The sequence below is a fragment of the Thunnus thynnus genome, chromosome 16 (genome assembly GCF_963924715.1).
Source record: "Thunnus thynnus chromosome 16, fThuThy2.1, whole genome shotgun sequence".
Lineage (NCBI taxonomy): Eukaryota > Metazoa > Chordata > Actinopteri > Scombriformes > Scombridae > Thunnus > Thunnus thynnus.
In genome coordinates, this window is record NC_089532.1 from 14,421,560 (window position 1) to 14,442,308 (window position 20,749).

General features: G+C 36.9%; 1 protein-coding gene across 1 annotated transcript; it reads left to right on the plus strand.

Annotated features, from left to right (window-relative positions):
- Positions 1 to 13,375: 13,375 nt before the first annotated feature.
- Positions 13,376 to 19,785, plus strand: nipal3 (NIPA like domain containing 3). The gene is made up of 11 exons (XM_067614434.1): positions 13,376 to 13,607; positions 13,966 to 14,034; positions 14,523 to 14,694; positions 14,908 to 14,967; positions 15,478 to 15,623; positions 16,462 to 16,558; positions 16,749 to 16,884; positions 17,321 to 17,409; positions 17,629 to 17,692; positions 17,805 to 17,899; positions 18,182 to 19,785. Exons 1-11 carry the CDS (start codon positions 13,572 to 13,574, stop codon positions 18,367 to 18,369), a joined length of 1,152 nt encoding a protein of 383 aa, XP_067470535.1. The 5' UTR covers positions 13,376 to 13,571; the 3' UTR covers positions 18,370 to 19,785.
- The last annotated feature ends 964 nt before the right edge of the window (positions 19,786 to 20,749 follow it).

Here is a 20,749-nt window from a genome sequence, read left to right on the forward strand (position 1 = left end):
CATGTAAATTGCTTCACAATTCTTACATATATTACCTTTAAGGTAAAAGTTTTCTGATTTAGCTTTGACCAAAGTCTTTTCCAAGAACTTTTATTTTCCTAACCGTGAGCAATATATGAATTACCTAAATCTAAATCTAAATCAAATTTTAACCAAAGTACTTTGTCTGACTTAAGTAAGCTAATCTTATACATATGTGCACATATGTGAAAATGTATTGTCAGTTTGCACAAAGTTTTAGGAAAAAACCCTTTGTCCTGGAAGAATATATGATGCTTTTGATCTTCTGTATGAAAGACATTTTAGCTTCTGAGATATTATTTGAATCCTCAACAGGGATACTGTGAAGTTCAACAGAGTGACTCAGGTAGAATCTTGGTCTTTTTTCTTAAAATCAGCACTCAGAGGGTGTTTCGCAAGCTGTTTATTTTCATTAATTCTTCATTACTTCTGCATAAATACCTGCTGTCCTTTCAAAGTGTGGTATTCTTTTTTTCCACAGTAAGACAGGCATGTAGGCCTATTCCGAGCATACTGTTTGCTTAAGATAGTGGAAAGTCTGTTGGTATTTGTAGTCTGTGTCATGTCTGTTTAGAGCCATTCCTCACTCATTTCTGTCTCACACTACGCTCTTGTTTTTGGGGCATGAATACATTTGAAAGAGCCAGTAAGATAACAGCAACTGCGGAATGACACGTGCATGCTATACCGTTGGCACACACACACTCGCACACACAAATCTACAAATAAGCACACATCCGTACTTTCTCTCTCTCTCTCTCTTACTTATAAACATGCTGTCTCCAAGCACACACACACACACACACACACACAAAGGTTAGAGATATAGACAGGTGATAATGTTGTCTGTCACACCAGCCACATTTCTGCTTCATCTCTCATTTCTCTATACTCTGCCATATCAGAAAACAGATAAATTAATGATGTAATGCCACTTGGGGAACGTCTGCCAAGAAACTCAGGGAGTGTTGAGATTTAAAGAAACACTATCTCTGATAGAATATTGATACAGCGACTAAATCTGGCACCATTGGCTATTTGAGAAAAGATCACACATAAATGGAAATTGTAGAGCTGTGTAGGTGTGTTTTTTTTAATGAAGAATGCAGCAGGTCCAGCACCATGATTTGGAGCTTAAACGTTTAATGCCAGACGTAAGATGATATAAACACACACACACTGCACACACTAGGAAGGGAGGCATACTGTAGTGAAAATCTGGTTTTGATAAAGTCACACAATCAAGATAAAAAGGTCAAATAAAAATGCATTTGATAGGTTGTCACACATATACAGCCACTTTATAGTGTTAAGAGCACTAATTGCAGTCCCACCCAAACAGAGAGCAGGTATTGGGCTCATCTCCATATTAGGTTTCATTCTGGGTCCCTGAGGCCAGAGGTAGATACAACCTTACTTCATAGTTTGTTGGGAGACACTCTTATCTGCAGCAACTAACGACTGCTTAGAAATGTGCATAATTGCACTCTGACTGGGGTTGATGCAACATTCCCAGGTGTGTGCAAGTAATAGCCTGCTTCACATAAGCCACATTCATAATCTTAAATTTATAACTTGACAAAGTAAAACATCTGCTGTATAAAGCAACTGTGTACAAAATTTAGAGCAACCCACTGGTCTTTTAATTAAAGGTTTAAAAGGCTATAGCAGGGGTTTTGCAAGTTTTAGTGCTTGACAGTTTGACATTTTTGGAAATAAGCTTATTGGCTTTCCTGTCGAGATGAGAAATTGAGAATGAGAAATACCACTGTCTCGTTTGTATGATAAATATGAAGCTACAGCCAGCTTAGCTTAGCTTAAACAAAGAATGGAAATAGGGGGAAACTGCTAGCCTGGCTCTGTCCAAGGGTGACATATCTCATTTGTTTAATTCCTACAAAAACAAGAGTAAAAAACAACAAAAGTTGGGTTTTAGAGGAATTAGTCCGGCACACGACACTTTTTAATCGCACTAAAATAAATAGATATTATGTTCTAAAGTGAGCTTTAGAGGTGTTGATATGGCATATGCTAGATTTTGTTACCTTTGGACAGAGCTAAGCTAGCTGTTTCCCCCTGTTTCCAGTCTTTTCTGCTAAGCTAAGCTAACTTAGCTGCTGGCTGCAGCTTCATATTTACTGTACAGACAAACAAGCAGTATTGACCTTCTCACTTAACACGGATAAGTCTTAAATAAATTCCCCCAAATTACGACACTTTTTCTAGCCAATGTAGGCTACAAGATCGTCGCTATAGGCACTGACTGGATATTTTTCTTGTTTTAAACAACATATGGAAGTTTGTTGTTATAAGTTACCAACTTTTCATGTTATAATGAGAAAAGTTTGTTTTAATGAGATACAAAGGTATGTTATCATTGGACATAATATCACATATATATATATATATATATATATATATACACACACACACACACAGATATAGATAGATATAAGAAAAGTTTCTTGGTAAAACGGAATAATTTAGTATCTTGTAATAACAAGAAAAGTATGTCATTATAACATGAAACTATCTTGTTATAACGTTAAAAGGATCTCATAATAACATGAAAAGGATTGTGTAAAAAAGGAGAAAATGTTTCTCATCATAACAGGAAACTGAGCACATTCTTTTTGTAGTGGTGGCAGTAAAATGCTGTCATACCAAAGCATACCATAGTTTGAACATTGATGGATTACCTATCTCAAGCAAGTTTTAATTTTCCACAAGTTGAACATTTCAGAAAACATCTTCTTTGCTCATGTATTCTTAACCTCACATGTCATATCAGTGGTAATTTTAATGTAAAATGAATATCTGTCAGGTAATTTGATCTGTCCCCTGGAGAAGAGTAGAGCCTCATATTTTGGTTAAAATTTACTGCATGCAGTAATACTACATGCACGTGGTGTGGGTTCACAGCAGATACAGTGCAGCTCATATTCTTCATGACAAGACATGATATCGTCGGCTGTCGCAACAATCTGCTCTTTATCTGCAAGAGAATGGGACATTGTTGCAATTACAAGACAAAATGTTACTTAATTCTTTGCATGACTTAAATGCGGGAGCATGATTTTTTGGGTGTGTGTCTGTATATGTGTTTTTCTGCATAGGGTATCAGGGTATATACAGGCATGGATGTTCACCTGAGTCTGAGGGTGCAGGTCAAAGTCAAGTGGAAACTGAAGAAGATGAGGGCAGTAGGGAGAATATGTTTCTGGGAAACGACACTCAACCAGGCATGTGTGCAGGTTTGATCAATTATCACTCTTTAATGAGGCAGGAACTGTTTCTTTACACATCCTTTACTTCCCCCCATGACGATAAACATCTCTCTCCCTCTTCCACCTTCCCATCACTCCTTTCCTTTCCTTCCCTCCCTCCTCCGCCTTTTCCTCATCCACCCCATCCCTCTCTGTCCCTCTTCCTCTATGGATGAGTGGTGATATTCCCGTGGGATAGTGGAGGAGGAGAGCTTTCCAGGGCCTGTTGCTTCATCATCTCAAATAAAACAGGGAACATGTCCAGACCACCTCACTGTGTCACTGTTGAAACCCTCTGACAGAAACCGATTTCTACAGGCATGCCCTTCTTGTGCACACATTCCCTCCTTCTATAGTGCTCCTACACTTGTTCACTGTCTTTCCTCTTGCATCATTCACTTTAATCTTCTTTTTATGACACTTTTATAGGTTTATTTTTGTGTTTGTCTGCTTATTCTCAAGTCTGGTAATATTTGCGTTACAGAATCAACTTTTTAAACTTTTTCATCATTTTTTATTATCTTAAAACACAAACAGTATCAAAAAAATTTAATATCAGAATAAAGTTTATATTGACTTTCACCTAGCAAAGTCCTACCTGGATTAGAAGGAAGAAAAAAAATTTTCCATATTCACCTGTGATACTTCCCCGTAATCTATTTCTCTTTCTCTCCCTCCCTTTTCCTTTCTTCGTCTCGCGCCCAGTTTCAGTCTACATGTCTCGGCTCGTCGGAGAATTAGAGGAACCACACACTCCTTTTCTCCTCAAGGCTCCGGAACAATCACAGTATGCCCTGCTCAAGGGCTGCAGCAGGGTGCGTCCCATCGCAAGTCGAAGAACAAGGAAGATTGATGTGCAATCCCTTTTAGGTTTGATCCTCAGCCAGAGTCAATTACCATAGAAATGAGTTGATTAGTTTTTCTCTGTGATAAACTGCTTGCCCGTCTGTTATTTAACCTGTTGCCTCCTTCTTCAGTCAAAAGTTCACATCACTTATGTCTATAATAGCATTTTTCTACTTTTCAAAAATTATTATATTTAAAGTATTCTTAATTTCTAAATGTTACTGAATAGTTAAGATAAAACTAGAAAGTTGAAACACTGACTAATACCATTGATTGGCTTGTATTAAAGCAGAAATATATAATGTATTTAACTTTCTAATTTTGTAATTTATTTAATTTAAACATATATGTATATTAGTATCAAACTCAAGATTAATTCTTTGTAAAACTGCTTTCCTTCTGCTTGACATCTCATTAAAAAACTGGGCAAGTCGAAATAATATGATGAAACTTCATCTGATTTAAAGCAGCATTGATTGATGGAACATTTTATTTATTCCCTCAGACTGCAGGGCAGTTATTACTGCAGAATTACTTCTCCTAAATTCTCAAGAAGTCTCAAGTTTTCAAAGAGGGAAATGACCGTTGTTATTGTTGTGGGCAAGGCATTGAATAGTGAGAGAGGTCTGTTTGCCAAGAATAAGAAGAGTGAATAAGGGTGAAACACCCATTGAAACTGTTTCACGTTCTGGTGATTTTGTGCAAGACTTTAAGCCACAAGAAAAAATAATTTGCAGCAGCAGCAGCAGCCACCAGCAGGCAGCATCATCTTCTGACTACCTGGATTGAAAGTTTTTGATTTGGTCAAAATTAAGATGATATTTAAATATGATAAGCCATGTAAACAACATTTCCTGATTACCTTAAATCAAGTCAAAGAGGAAAAATATGGCTTGAGGTAGAATATATAGAGAAAAATTACGCAATGTAAACTTCAGGTGCAGAAATGTAGATATGAGCACATCCCAACTTACATTTAGGCCAGTGACAGTTCAAAAGTGACAGTTCAGAATCTAAACATTAGATTAAAACTCCCAAGACTTTATCAGACTGAAAAAGAAAATGTTTCCACCCTAACAGGTCTTTATCTGGCAAACGTTGCCCTTTTCAGTCTAACACAGTTGAAAACCTTAATCCAGTGATCAGATAATCTGTGTTTTTTTCCATGATGTAAAGTTCAGTCATCAATGCTGTAAATGGGAAAACTGTATGCAGGGAATATTTCCATTAAATATTGTTTTAATTAGATTGATGGTTGGGTTGCATCCATCCATATACTGTAAACATAATCTTTGAAAGTCATATCCGGCAGACATGCACCTGTTCCACCTATTGTATGACTTAAGTCGTTCTTGAAAGAGAATTCACCTGCCAGTTCAACAAGGGGGGGCGGAGGGGTGAGGGAAGGACAGAATGAATAGACATAGTTGGGAGAGACACTCATGCCTTCAAGACAAATCCTGCTTGTCACCCGTTTAAAGGAAAACGCAAATCAAGGCAGAAGTGTGAACGGAAGACTGGAGAAGATGTGAGGAGGAGGAGATGAGGAGGGTGGAGGAGACAGAAAGGGGGGAGAGCAAGGAGGAGGAGGAGGAGGAGAGGGAGGGAGTTGACGTCTCCTGCAACAAGTTTAACCTGAATCCAAAGCTAACAAGATGCCATGATTGCAGGGTGCTGAAAATATGAAGGAACAACCAAAGACAACAGGAAAAAAAAAGAAAATTAAACACAGCCTTTTGTTCACTCTGGTCCCCTCTCTCTACTCAGGTTTCAGAGAGACGAGAGCAATCTCTGTCTCTTACTCTTTTTCTCTGTCACTGTCTCTGACACAAACACTCACACACACACACACACAGACACACACAAACAGAAAAGCCATCACTCCCCCCAAAAAATGTTTTTAGCCCGGAAAGAGATGTGGTAGACAGGATAAAGTTGTGTGCAGTCAACTGTGACTCAGGTCATGCTGCACTGCCAGACAGCCAGAAAACATGCAGGTAGCATCAATATCAGTGAGCAACCCCCCACACACACACATAAACCCTACACACACACACACACACAATAAAATCATACACATGCAGTGCTCGCTTAAAGTCAAACACACAGCCAAATTCACACATTACTCACTCATGAGTAAATACAGTACACACACCTCAACCAAACACAGGTGGAGAAACATGTCATACGCGGTGCACCACGAGGGCTTCCTGGTGGGAAAGGTGAAAGATGTATTTATTTGTGTAGATGTAGCAAAGTCACTGTGTAAAAATACTGGAAAAAAATACTCCATTACAAGTAAAAATCCAAAAGTAAAAATAAGCACAATGAGTGTTATAATATTATATTATTGGATTATTATTACTGATGCATTAATGTAGCATTATAGTGCAGTGATATAATGTTGTTTCTCTGGCAAATATCTGCAGTAATAATGCCAAACATGCCAGAAAAATAACCTAAAACAAAGAGTACACTCTGACACAGGATGCTTAATCACATATACCGAGAGTACAAAGTGTCCTATTGAGAAATCGTCACCTCACCTTGTATACATGGACACTCGGGATATGTCACCGTGACACTCACAGGGGTGTAACTTATACAGCACGTCGGGGTCAATAGTTGAGACAAAGTGTTATCTTACTCTTGTCTTAACTGCGGGTGAGAGAAAAGGAAAAGCCGCAAACCATGTGCTGTGTTGAATATGGGTTCTCACAATATTGTCTTTATGTTATTCTGTGATTCAGCGTTTGTGTCAAATTAATCAGTCACCCTGTTTGACTCTCCAACACAATTGCAGTAACCAAAAGTTACTGTAAGATGAAGCAGAAATTCAGCGAAATGGTGGTGGAATTTTACCTTTTTGATTGTAAATGTTTCATGAATTATGAAGAAACAATGACTATAAAATACAGACTGTGAGGTGAAATGGCACTTAAATGTTACTCAGTATTATCTTATCTCAGTGCACGGACATCAGAACTGCATTGTAATAATGCATCATGATGACACTCTGTCACTACTGAAGCCCTGAGTCACAATAATGTTTCATGACACAAGTATGCTGTGAATTATCTGGAATTCTGACTTGATTAATAATAATAATTAGTATAATTATTTTGGGTGGGTTTCTACAATCTATTTGAGCAATATTGCAGCTCATTTTTCGACAAATATCTATTGAAGCTATTATTAGCAGCTGGCAAGAAAGCTGTAACATGAAAACGGTTATAGACCGATCCTCCGACAAAGACTGACTAGATAGATATTGTGACTAATGTTCAAAGTATGGAGAGAATGACCTTCTCGCTGAATCTACAGGTAAAGAAATTCTTGCAATACTGGGAAAATGTATTGTGTTTGTGACCTCATGAAATGATTACTGAGCCATTACTGTATGAACTGACATGTATTTCTATCTTTATAATGCTTGCATGAATGCATAGGTGACCAACTGTACATTCCACTATGTTTTGTTTTATTTCTATTCTGTGTTCTACGCTTATTTACAAAAATGTATAAAAAGTATAAAAGTAATAATAATAATATCCTAGCAGGAATACTTACATAAGTTATTTATGAACTAACTGAAAAATGAAAAGCGCAAATGATTTTAAACAACTTTGTCATGCCAGATGCTTTGTAATTTATTACATTTCAAGATGTAATTGTTAATATAATTTTTTTTATCTGTTATCTCGAGATCACAAGTTTATTATAATATTATCCTGGAATAACAGTCGATGAATTATGTGTCACAAATGAGAAATCAATTTCCAAAATGCTGAAATTAACTGTGGGGGATTATTGCTGATTTTTTTCTGAAAATAATATTATCTTAAATTTTAAATGGAAGCATGACACAATAAATAAAATGTTAATCAATACTTACATTTACTATTCCTCAAACAATTTTAGTTTTGGCGCATATTGGAATGAGTCTTTTTTTTTTTTAAATACCTTGTAACAGCTTTATAATCACACTGGTCATATAATACTTCAATTATAATTCAAAGAAGCATATATGATCTGTATTGATGTCATAATTATTCCTGAATTACACTCTGAAACGCTCCCTGATTTAAGTCTTCAAATGGAGTCACGGCAGAAACTGAAAAAATTATTTAAAGCCTCTGTAACCTCTCTGTCTGTGTTCACGCAAAAGAAATCCCTAATTACAGAGATTAGTGCTCTGTAATTGTCCTCTCACACGTAATAGCCAGGTATGACACACAGAACAATAAAGCGCCAGCTGAGCTCAGGGATGCATAAGACCACTAGGAGAAAAGATGGACACAGTTTTGTTGCCAATTTATCTTAATTTGATGTTGTGGCGCTTGCTTCCTGCAGAAATAAGTCTGTACATTCAAGAGAGGGTTTAGGTTTAGGGTAATTCAGTTGACCTAAAGGGGCAATTGCTGTGAAGTTTCACAAAGCTGGAAATGGATTTAATAGGCTGAGGGTTAGTATGAAAGAGGATTAGTTATAAGAATCTTTTAAACATCCAGAATTAAATTACAGTGCACTCTGGCTCTAAATGTGACATCAGGAACTGTATTTGAGAGATGCGCCATCAATTAATTCCCTTTTTTACTGGTAAGAACAATCTGAGTCATAAAAAATGTGATTCCTCTAGTGAAATTTTAAAACAATTCAATCAGTTTCTAGGCCTTCAGCCCAATAGAGGATCCAGATACTGTTGTAGGAATACCTTTTCTGTCTCATTATTAGATATATATCTTCACTTCATTCTCAGTCGATATCTCGGTCTATCTTATTATTCTTTTGTCTCTCATATTTCCTCATCCTGATTGGCTGATTGATGAAAACACGCACAATTTCACCGAAACCAGTGTTCTGGATGGATGCCCAAAAATCACAATAGTAAGTTGATTTGTTAACATAATCATGATTACACTCACAGTCACTCGCATGTATAATCAGACTTAAATATCCAATCCAGCATTCTTTATAGTGTTGTCATTGTCACTTAGGACTCATTGCTAGACGTGATCCCGACAAGCCTGGACACGCAGAGGATTTAGGAAAAGCCTGCTCTTCCACCACCACTTCATAACGTGTTAACATTCCTTCACAAGTTGGAGTATCACCTCATGAAGAAATGACTTCCTGTTGCATGGTGCCATATAGCAGTGAATACATCCCCTTCATTCCCTGTTCCTATCTAACGTACACGCATTCTTCAGTCATTACAAATGGATGCTGGTCTGTTTGGTTTTTAAAACAGGCCTGACAGTTATTAAATACACATCGCCATGCTTGTCGCTAACGTTCGCACATTCCTCTAGAGATGGTAGACGGCGCCCACGCATCACAAGAAACTGGCACGAGAAAAAGCCACCAAGAATATTTTGTTGATAGTAAACATAAAGTAATTATAAAATACACTGTCTTTTAGGGTGTGGGGAGTAATATTCCTTTTCTGGGTAAACAAAAATAGTTAAAGCTGAGAAATTTAAATTATAGGATGTATTAGCAACTGTAAAACACTCCTTGTCTTTTGTAAATTACAAGACACAAACACCAAAACACAAATTTCAAATTCTTGCCAGAGTTGTTAAAGTTTGACAAACTCAAAAGATGTCAGTTGAACTTTGTGTTGACTTCTTTGTAACCTGAAACAAACAAAAAAAAAAGCCTATGACTCAGTTTTTCCTCTGACCTCCATCCTGCAAGAGACGCAGAGGGAAGGGACTGGATAATCAACTGAAATGATTAGGTGACTTAATGATTAGTCGATCAAAAAACAGAAAATTAGTCAGCTGCAACTTTGATGGCTGAGTAATCAAGAATGGCAAAATTCACTGATCCTCTGATCCATCCTCTCAAGTGTGAATATTTTCTTGGAGGGGGTTACAGTCTCCTATGATAGTAAACTGAATATCTTTGGGAGGATTGGGCATTTTCCTCTGTTTTCCAAATGATTTATCTTGAACATAATAAACAGATGATCTGATACTGAAAATAATTGTTAAGTATTGCCTCATGGATGCTATTTTTTTTAAAATTAAATTCTGCTTTAAGAATACACACACAGCAAGGTGCAGACCCGTGTGAGCTTCAATGCAAGTCCATCAAGATGGAAACACGTCTTCATCCAGGCGAGATAGCTGAAAACATTATTTGAATAAAGCATGGTATACGGGAGAAGAATGTGAGACATGTTTTAATTTTGACAGCTCTTGTCATTGTTGTCGTTGTTGGATTCGCTTCTTCCACTTATCAGCATGTTAACCCATTCATTCTTCGTCTGGGCCTTCGAAGCTGTTTCACAGGGACACACATGGACACACACACAAACACACACAAGTGGCAGTGAACAGGTCCGTCCACTATGCAGGATGATCCAATGACCCAAGGAGAGGACACACCTTTGTCTTGCAAAAAAACCTGTAAACATCTTACTTTTAGTATCGTGCAGCATGAATCAAGTGCTTTGTTGGAACATTGATGATAACTGCTGCAACAGGTGCTTTGTTGAAAATTTGCATGTTTAAAGACATGAAAGCACATTAAATGTAATTTCTTGATGTTGGTGATGATGGTTATCTGTCAATTGTATGAAGAAAACTGGGTTTGTTATTTAAAGTAATTAACAATTGCATTGCATTACATCCTGACCAAGTTTTATTGATAATTATGGTTGCATCAGTTAACTGGGAAATGCTTTTCTAATATATTTTTTTTTAAATTATTATCTATTTCTTTATGCTGCAAGTGTGTTGCTGTTTTCATTATACTGTATTAAGAGATTTTTAAATTTAATTTGTTCATTTGCTTATCAACATTTTGAGATTTTTTTTTTTTAAAGATCATCATAGTTTATCTATTACATTTTATCACATTTGTCATTTTTCAAATTTACTGATCAGTGTTTTTGGTAATCACATCACAAGTAAAACGAAACCAAACTAAATTAAAATGAATCAACTAAATCAACCAAATTAAAGCTAAACTACACACAAAAAAAATCTAAGCAAAAAACTTTATTACAAAACATTTTCTAAATGTCTGTGTTAAATATGTATCTTTATTCAAGATCTTAATGCTATAATTTGTCTGCTTTCGATTATCATATTCTTGACACTTTGACTGTGAGGTTAATCGAAAGGTGTATTCACCCTGAATAACATGATTCTCACCTCATATGAGGTAATGCGGTGGAAAAAGTTATTTACCTGAATACCTCCACACACCTGTTAACACCCTAGGGAAGAAGCACCTGTTCACTGGCTGTGTTTACTCCCGCTCCCCTCAGTCTGTGAGTTGTAATCAGTGTCTGTGTGATGAATATCTACAGCCCATAACGCCCATCTCATTCCAGCAAGTCATGAAGGACATTATGTTGTAACAGGCGTGGCAGGCAAGAGAGGCTTTGTAGTTTGGAGGAAGATGATGATTTAATCTGCAAAAGTAATTTGACTATTATAAAATTGCACCAGTCTCTATTTTAGCCTCATGAATTACAGATATGTTCACCATATCATGCAAGACCTAGCTACAATCCACCTGAAGAACATGCACAAGTTGTGTTGATAACTCTTTTTAGGCTAAAAGGTGAAAGGAAACAACAGTGCAACTGAGCTGTCACTGGATGTCATGATTATCTTGCAGGTTTTGTTGGATACTGAGGAAGAAGAACACATCCATGACCAATCAAACAGTATTCAGTTGTATCGTTTGATAAAAATCTACAGCAGAAAGTGTCAGCTCACACCTCAGAGCAAATAATTGCCTCTCACTGCATGCAAGTCAGAAAAACAGGGGGACAGTTTGCCAATAATACATACTTAATGTCCTGTATTACTTTCACATGAAGCATGCATTCACTTATTCATGGAGTCAGATTATTGCAGGCACAGAGCAAAATTAAATGCCGATCGAAATGACTACAGATCATTTGCATAGGAATGTCTTGGCATTGATTTGAGCACAACATGACAGGCTGATGGCATTCTTCCAGCTGTGGTGTTTCACTCCCTCTGCTGGTTAGCAAATGAGATGTAAGGAGGGAATGTTATTGCAGACTTCATGTTAAATGTTAAAGATGTAATTTTGTTGCCTGATATCAAGCTCAAAGTGTCAAGTTAGGTTTGGACCAGAGTAATACATATAAAATGGTATACTATTTCTGTTAGTTTGTTATTTCAACTTAGTTTAAGTCACATCTTCCACATTAAAAATCCGAGATACATGGAAAACTTTCTGAAACCAATGTCCACAAGTATTACCACAGCGACTGCACTTTGCCATATTTCTTGCCAGTATCGCGTGTGGAAGCACTGACTCATCAGTTGTTCACATGATTTACATCTGCTTTTGAAACTTGAAAAAAAAAACACTTATGCTTTCTTTTAAAAGAGTAGCTCACACCCTTCTTTGACCTTCCTTTGTTTTTTTCCACTACTCCTATTATAGAAACACTGTTGCTGACGTACTGCTCTAATGACACAAATAGAAAAGAGAACATACCATCAGTGTTAGTCAATATTACAATATGATGATGAGATTGTCATTATCACTCTTTTTTTTTAGGGAGGGGAGAGGAGGGGCTGCCTTCATTCAGTCATTTTTTTTTAAAGATTTGTTTATGTAAATGAACAGTGTTGCCTAATTCACACACATGCAGTCTGGTTGTAATGAATGTGTAGAAAGCTTAGAAAATAATTAGGATTGGATATTAGCGGAGTGTCTGAAGGATGATGAACCACCGCCCTTTAAGTGCGATACAAGAATTTAGCATTTGAGTATCAATTAAATTGATCAATATCAGTTGTATATGCTTTTGAGGCAATTCTGGCTCAATGGCACAGCCTACTGTCCTCAAGTGGTACTGCAGCGCTGCAGGCTAAACAGACTGTACACGGCTGCAAATAAGAAACACAACACGTACTTGTATTTATGTATGTATCTATTTGTATTTATTGTCAATTTAGCCTTGCTGATTTGAATCTACTGCATAATCAATATTCCTACAAGAAACAGTACGTATATTGTATTTTTCTGAGTAAAGCTTTTTAAAAAATAGTAATAAAAATAATATTGAATGATAGGAAAACATATAAATTGAGGAATAAGCTCGGACATCATTGTGCAGATTCCATCGTATCAGATAAACAATCCTCTTTTGTCGTCTGTGATATTAAATTTGTAAATAAAACCTCGCAGTTGTCCAGAGTCACGTGACTCAAGCGTAACTGTCGTACGTAATGCTGTATACTAAAACAAGTGAATTCAATCCGGAAGTAAGATGCTGCTCGTCTCGGAGATGTTGTCTACCGCATCGTAACGTCAGACAAACCCAACAAAAATTAACGGTAGATAGTTTATATCAAACCAGAGGCAAAGCGACAACATGAAATATCTTGTATGTGAATGTTTGGCTGCTGCGGATAATTAGTGAAGGACAACAGGATGCTAAACAACCGAGCTGACGGAGGCTCCTACACGGTGAGACACAGCAGTTAGCTCACTTTGTAGTCGTCGCTTCAGTGTATTCTGTCGTTACAACTGTAAAAACATTTTTAAGGACGTTTTTGGTATCCGTATTTTATGTCTCTCCACGTCGAAAAAGTGTATTTTATATCAAAATATATTAGTATACTTCAGACTCCTACTTGAATGTCAGTAAGGAAACATAACTTCATGATAACTTCACATCTTTGAGTTGCCACAGAGACATAATGCCAATGAAAACACTCAACTGAAATCATGTTTTTGTTAAGTGTACTACAGTTAAGTTATGCAAGTTATATGAATGAGTTTATTCAATGTAACTGAATCGACTGAATATTTCTTTTCTCTTTAGGACAATCTCATTGGGACTTTGCTTGCTATTTTTGGAAATGTACTTGTCAGCATCGCCTTAAGTATTCAGGTACAGAGCTTCTTCTTCTATTGAAGAAACCCCGATATTTACTTACTCTAGTGTCTGTTATTGTATCTGTACTGCACATACTGTATTGTATGCATAATAAGGTAGTTAAAATTGCAAGTACAGTCATTATGTCTCCTATATGGTATCGTTTTTCCTTTTTATTACTGTGCTCTTATGTCACTACTCTGTCAGTATACATCATCTTCAATAGGGCTACACTTTAATTACTATATACTTTATTAGCTTTCATAGAAGTTTTTATGTATTAAATATTCTATCACATTATCATGATACATTCATTTTCCCCCCATTGCCCATCCCTGCTATACTGTTTATTTATAATTTCCCAACTGCAAAACCATTTTGCCTTGTTTGGTTTAAGACAACTTTATGTGTTTGCTTTCCTTAGGCTATGCATAGCATGCAGTTAGTTTTCTGTTTACCTTCTGTCAATCAATGTGTTTTACCAGCATGCCTCTCACTTACAGAAATACAGCCATGTGACGTTAGCAGGGACAAAAGACCCGCGTGCCTTCTACCGCACAAAGACCTGGTGGTGCGGTTTTTTACTGACCTGTCTTGGGGAATCAGCCAACTTTGTCTCTTATGCCTTCGCACCCCTCGCTCTTGTAGCACCTCTTAATGCTGTGTCTGTCCTGAGTGAGTGTTTGTTTCACATTCCCTGATATATTGTCAGTGATGTATGGGCATAAATATTCAGTATAATCTCTCATAAATCGTTTACAAAAAGAAGCAGTTTCACTCTGAAATGGCCTTGAAAATATGTATTAACAGTATCAAACTTGTACATCAAATAAATGAAAAGGAAAGTTTGTATTAACATTTTGCATTATGCTTTTCTTTGTTTTTCAGCGAGCTCAATTTTGGGCCTTATTTTTCTGCGTGAGAAATCTAAGACAAAGGACTTAGCAAGTAAGTTCAACATTAGTAAAAACTAAGTAAAAGCTGAATCGGGTGCAACTCAAATCAGGGACAGCGAATTTCAGAAAGAAAAAACTGTTGCTAGTGCAAACTGTTCACACTATTGAAGGCCTTAAATCAATCAGTAAGTTTTGCATATGTGTTTGCCTGAAGATGTGGTTGCAGTGGCACTGTCACTGACACTCACAAGGAAATGATATTGAATTGGTGCCATTGTATGCAAATTCCTAATCAGCCTCATGGCACTTGGCAGACTGCATTCTGCCTCTTTAGCTGTTATACAGTGACCTGAATTATAGTCAAAAGGTTTACCCATGCCCACACCTTATTTTGTTGGAAGCTAATGCTATAAGATTTTACAAAGGTACAATTTCTTGTGTAATAAAAAAAAAATACTGTTTGCCAAGTTTCACTGATGACTGTAAGTCCTTCTACTTCATCATGTTTTATTTCCTTCTTCACAGAAACTGAATACATGTCATTTGTTGTGTGTTATTTCAGAGCACTATGGGCTGTCCTTCTTGGGTTGTATCCTCACCGTAGGAGGAACATACCTCTTTGTAGCGTTTGGACCAAACTCTCATGAAAAACTAAAAGCAGAAAACATTGTGTCGCATATTGTAGGATGGCCTGTTCTCTTGTATCTGGTAAGATATATTCATTTAATTAATACGCTTAGAAGCTCAAGGCTCAAGACACATTCAAATCTACTGTGCTTCCACTCCACATTGAGATATAAAACTACTGGATTTAGGTGTAGCAGCCAAAAGTATGACATTGCTAAATATTAAATTAGAAAGTTACAGCATTTTTAGAAACTGTATTTTACGTATGTGGGCCTGTAAAATGCAATTTCTACTCGCACCCATCATTCATGTTATGCCAATACAACATCTTTAAAAACCTTGCAGTACTGGTTTGGCAGTTCTCATGTTCTGTTTTTGTTGAGACTGTCAAAGGTGTTAAATCATTGCTCATTTTTGAGGCTTTAGTTTGTAGTGTTGAAAAGAAAATATGCTGTGTCTTTGAGTCAGAGTTGGATTTGGTCTATTTGCGAGTGTTGCTCGGCTTAATGTGTCTGTTCAACTTGCAGAATTGCAGTTTGTACACACCAGAAATTCAGGCAGTGGCTCCTGTGATTTACAATTACAGTGACATCTGCACTAGTGAGTCATACAGTATTATTGTTAAATACCAATTACTAGTGTCATGTGTCATCTTTAAACATTGTCTGACAGTCGCAATTTTTATGACTTTTTAAGGCACGTACAGTTATAAGAGGCCATATTGTCACTCCCTGAATTTCTGGTGTATCAGTCACAAATCATCATTTAATGTGGCAAGGATTAAATATCTCAATAATCATGAAAACAAACACTGGACAACTGCAAGATTAATCTGGCTTTTATTGAATCTGCTGTGTTTCCCGTTTTGTGTGTTTGATACTAATTTGGTGTTTATTGTTGTTGTTATCCTTATCAACAGCTCCTGGAGATTATCATGTTCTGCCTGCTTTTATACTTCTACAAGCAGCATAGTGCTAACTACCTCGCTATTATTCTGCTGCTGGTTGCTCTACTGGGTGAGTCTCCAGTATTAAAAGCCAATCAATTTCATACCATCTATAAAGTCACCATAATTAATTTGACCACATGATTCAATATAGTTATTTCGATGTTTTGAACGTTCAGGAGGCACCAAAGCTGGTGTGAAACCATTTTTATTTCACTGTTTGTTCTTTGTTTAACTGTACTTTTGTGTTTTGTGCGCAGGCTCTGTCACAGTCATTACAGTGAAGGCGGTGTCCGGCATGTTGGTTCTCACCATCGAGGGCACCATGCAGCTCAACTACCCGATCTTCAGTGTTATGTTTGTGTGCATGGTGGCTTCAGTCGTCTTCCAAGCCAGGTGAGTGACAGGAACGCCAAAGACAAAGTATTTATTGCAGTTGGCGGCAAAAAGTCATGATGACAACAGCTAAAGATACATACACCTTCTTGAAAGAGCTTTTGTATATGAACTACTGTAACACTGGCTTGTTTTTAATCATGAGTCTATGGTGCAAGCTACAGATGGACAAAATGAGTCATGGTCCAAGCCAGGTGAGTGACAGGAACACCAAAGACAAAGTATTTATTGCAGTTGGCGGCAAAAAGTCATGATGACAACAGCTAAAGATACATACACCTTCTTGAAAGAGCTTTTGTATATGAACTACTGTAACACTGGCTTGTTTTTAATCATGAGTCTATGGTGCAAGCTACAGATGGACAAAATGAGTCATGGTATTTCAGTTTTCTTGAGAAGCATTTGTTCACCATTTTGTGTGTTACTGTCTTCTTAGATTTCTCTCCCAAGCTTGTAAGCTGTTCGACTCCTCTCTGATCGCCAGTGTCAACTACGGCTTCTCCACCATCTTTGCTGTGACTGCTGGTGAGTTCTTGGGATTCTTTGCTGCATTCTTTTATGTGTGTTTTGACAGGTAGTTTTCAATCTGACCTGAGTTAACAGGTGTGTTCAATTCATTGCCCAACACAAAAGAAAAGCAGCAGTGTTACGGAGCCTGAGGAGCAGCACTCTTGCACTGATTTTACACACCTTTACAGTCACAACATGGAAGTCATCCAAGGTTTCTTTTCTTCTGGTTTTCAGGAGCTGTGTTTTACTTAGAGTTTAAAAATGAAGACATTCTTCACATCAGCATGTTTCTGCTGGGGTGAGTGATCATTAACCAGTCCAGTATTTATAACACTATAGCCCAACTCTAAGCTACACAGAAAACAGACATCTGATGAAGGCTGTAACTGATTACTTTGTGCCGTGTACAGAGCTGCAGTCTGTTTCCTGGGGGTTTTCCTCATCACCAAAAACAGGAAGAGGACCAAGACGTTTGAGCCTTATGTCACTATGAACATGACTGATGGTTGGTATTAACTGTACATGAATAGAAAATACTTTTATTTAGATTTAAAGCTACACTGGGCACATTTCTTTTTCCGTAGAAGTACTGTACACATGTCTTTTAACTCATTACTCTTCACACTTTTGAGCGTTTTACCAAACCTGCCAAGTGTACCTTTTAAACACTAAATACAGAAAACTGACCATTGAGATTTTAACTGAGACTTTAACTCTGCAGTTGCTTATTTGAAGTCATGCAGTAAGTGCGTATAGAAGTTAAACTACCTGTCTTTTCTGTGATCAGGTCTCCCAACTATTCATGACAAGGGCATGGTAGTTCAGCCAGACTTCACCGGTTCTTTCTCGTACGGCACTCTGGTCAACAACGATGGAGTGGCTCCTGCTAATCTACCCGTCAACCTGGGACAACCAGCAGTCAGCTCCCGATCCATCGATGCATCTCACGGGCCACCTGACCTGAAGAAAGATTAGAACCAACCATTTATATTCTTTATCTTTTTTCCCCTCACTCCATTTCACTATAAACACAATTCAAGGACCTTAAAAGGCAAATATGGGTATCTTCAGTTTTCTTTTCACATGAACACCAGTATATGAAGATTTCCTGACCTTCCACAACCCTCCAGCCTAGTTGGAGGTGTCCATTGGGTGCTTTAATGTTCTTTTTACTCTTGCACTCCTCTACATGCTTTCTTTTTTTACATTTCTAAACCAAAATGTGACCTTTTTAGAAGCTTTCCTATTTTCAGAAGATGTCAGCTGTATTCATTCCAAAAAAATCAACAGAACTAACGTGAAGCTGCTGGATGTGATGTCAGTACAGGACATGTGGATTCACAAACATGGCTGCAGAAATATGACTGCAGATACAGTGTTGTGCCTTGAAGCTTACTACCCCGTGTTAGCTTTGAGGTGTGAGGACTGACCTCTGTGTGACTGTTAAGCAATTTTGTTCCCATTTAGCCATAAATGGGAACATACAGTGATGCGTTCTTCCATTTTTAAAGAGGATAGTGAAGTTACTCCTCAATTTCAGGTCATTACCAACATTATTATATGAATATATATATATAATGTAGCTGCAGACTTCTTCAGAAGACTTGCCAATGAACATTTTAACTTTGCAGCTGTTTTAAACATCTGTCTCTAACTGTCTTCTGTGAGCAGTTTTCACTCCACTGTTCTCTGCCTCGCTGGTGGGATTGTATTAATACTTTTTTTCCGATGTGACCAAACAATGGCTGTAGTTTTAATTTATTGTAATTTATTTATTAATTTTTAAGTTTGCTTTTAATGTGCCTTGAAAAGTAGCTTTACACTGGATAAATTACCGTAAATGCTGTACATAACCCAGGTAGGCGAGGGAAGCATCACTGCAGCAGTTCAGTTATCAAAAAGGCAACTGATCTGTCAGTGCGTCTCTGAATCAAAACAAAACTCTGAAATGCTTTGAAAAGAAAGGTAGTAACGGTTTTGACTACTCAAAAGACATTTGCATTTTGAAATTACTGATATACTGTACAACTTGTTCAATGTATAAGTGGAAAAAGTCTACAAGTCTAAATTTGCCTTAAAGAACTTAAAAATAGTTAATTCTGGTTTTCCTTTAACTTAATGCCTTGGAGTTTCTGATGACAATATATCGAGAAATAAAACTGAAGATATTAAGTTGATGTTGATAAATTACCATGAATTATTTGTAATGTAACCTTTTCATTTTTAGAAGCTGTAAGATAATACAGCAGTAAGTGAAATGTCTTTTAAGTGTTCTATGATAAATACTCCATAATGAATAAAAGGCTGTATAAATCGGATACACTCCACCTCTACATACAGTATGTGGCAATGCATTTTTACAGTGTTAATAAAGCAGAGAGCCTCAGCACAGTATGTAGTACGTGGTTATTTTGGTGGTATGGCCTAAGGTTGTTGACTGAAGTGTGTTACATGAAGAAGCTCAACATTTGCATCCCTGTGTGAACTAACTGAAAGACAGCCTGACAGCCTTTGAAACACTGTTTAAGCTTTAAACTTTTCTCCTTGTTAATTATATGTTGATAATTACTTCTCTTAAGTCATTTTTAAAGAAAAGATATCCTAATTTTCCAGGTTCCAGCTTCTTAAATCTGAGTATTTTCTGGTTTCTTCAGTCTTCTAACGTAGTAAACTGAAGATCTTTGGGTTGCACGTTAGGCTTTGTGAAACAGTGATCAACCTTTTTCACAATTTTCTGACTTTTTTAGACCAAACAACTAATTGATGAATCAATAATAAATATGATTGCAGCACTAGCTTCATGTGTTTAAATGGTTAGATTATGTTCATACCTGGAACTTGTGATAAGCATTTGTTGATCACAAAATTTTCTCAGCTTCACTGGTTTTTAAAAACTTGACATACATCTAATACTATACTCACTGAATAAAATGAGGCAAAAACTGATGATGAAACCACATTTTGTCCTAAATTCACACTGATGTTACTCACCATGCTTTTCGTTAGAAATGCAAATGATGAATGTGCCAACATATAGGCTACCACAGTGCAGTCATGAACTGTGTTGTTGGATCATTCTGCAAAAACGAAACCTACTTCACAAACTGCACACCACAGCTCTCCATACAAGTTCAGTGATGGTAATGATGAGGATGATTTTGGATATTATCCAAAATAACAACTATTAAACAACAATTTCATTTATTTAGCTGTGTGTGTGGAGTCCTATAATCCAGTGTGCACTCTGGTGTGTAAAAAATACTACTAAAACCAACAACCTGCCTCTTTTTGAAACCCTTTAACCTCATGTTTGCAACAAGTCATGGTGATGCTTAAGTTGAGGAACTAAATTTAA

Bases quoted from the DNA above. Each gene is read 5' to 3' on its own strand.
- nipal3 (XM_067614434.1), top strand. From the start codon at position 13,572: ATGCTAAACAACCGAGCTGACGGAGGCTCCTACACG. The intron at 14,035-14,522 runs GTACAGAGCTTC...TCTCACTTACAG, and splicing joins GCATCGCCTTAAGTATTCAG to AAATACAGCCATGTGACGTT. The intron at 17,693-17,804 runs GTGAGTGATCAT...TGCCGTGTACAG, and splicing joins ATCAGCATGTTTCTGCTGGG to AGCTGCAGTCTGTTTCCTGG.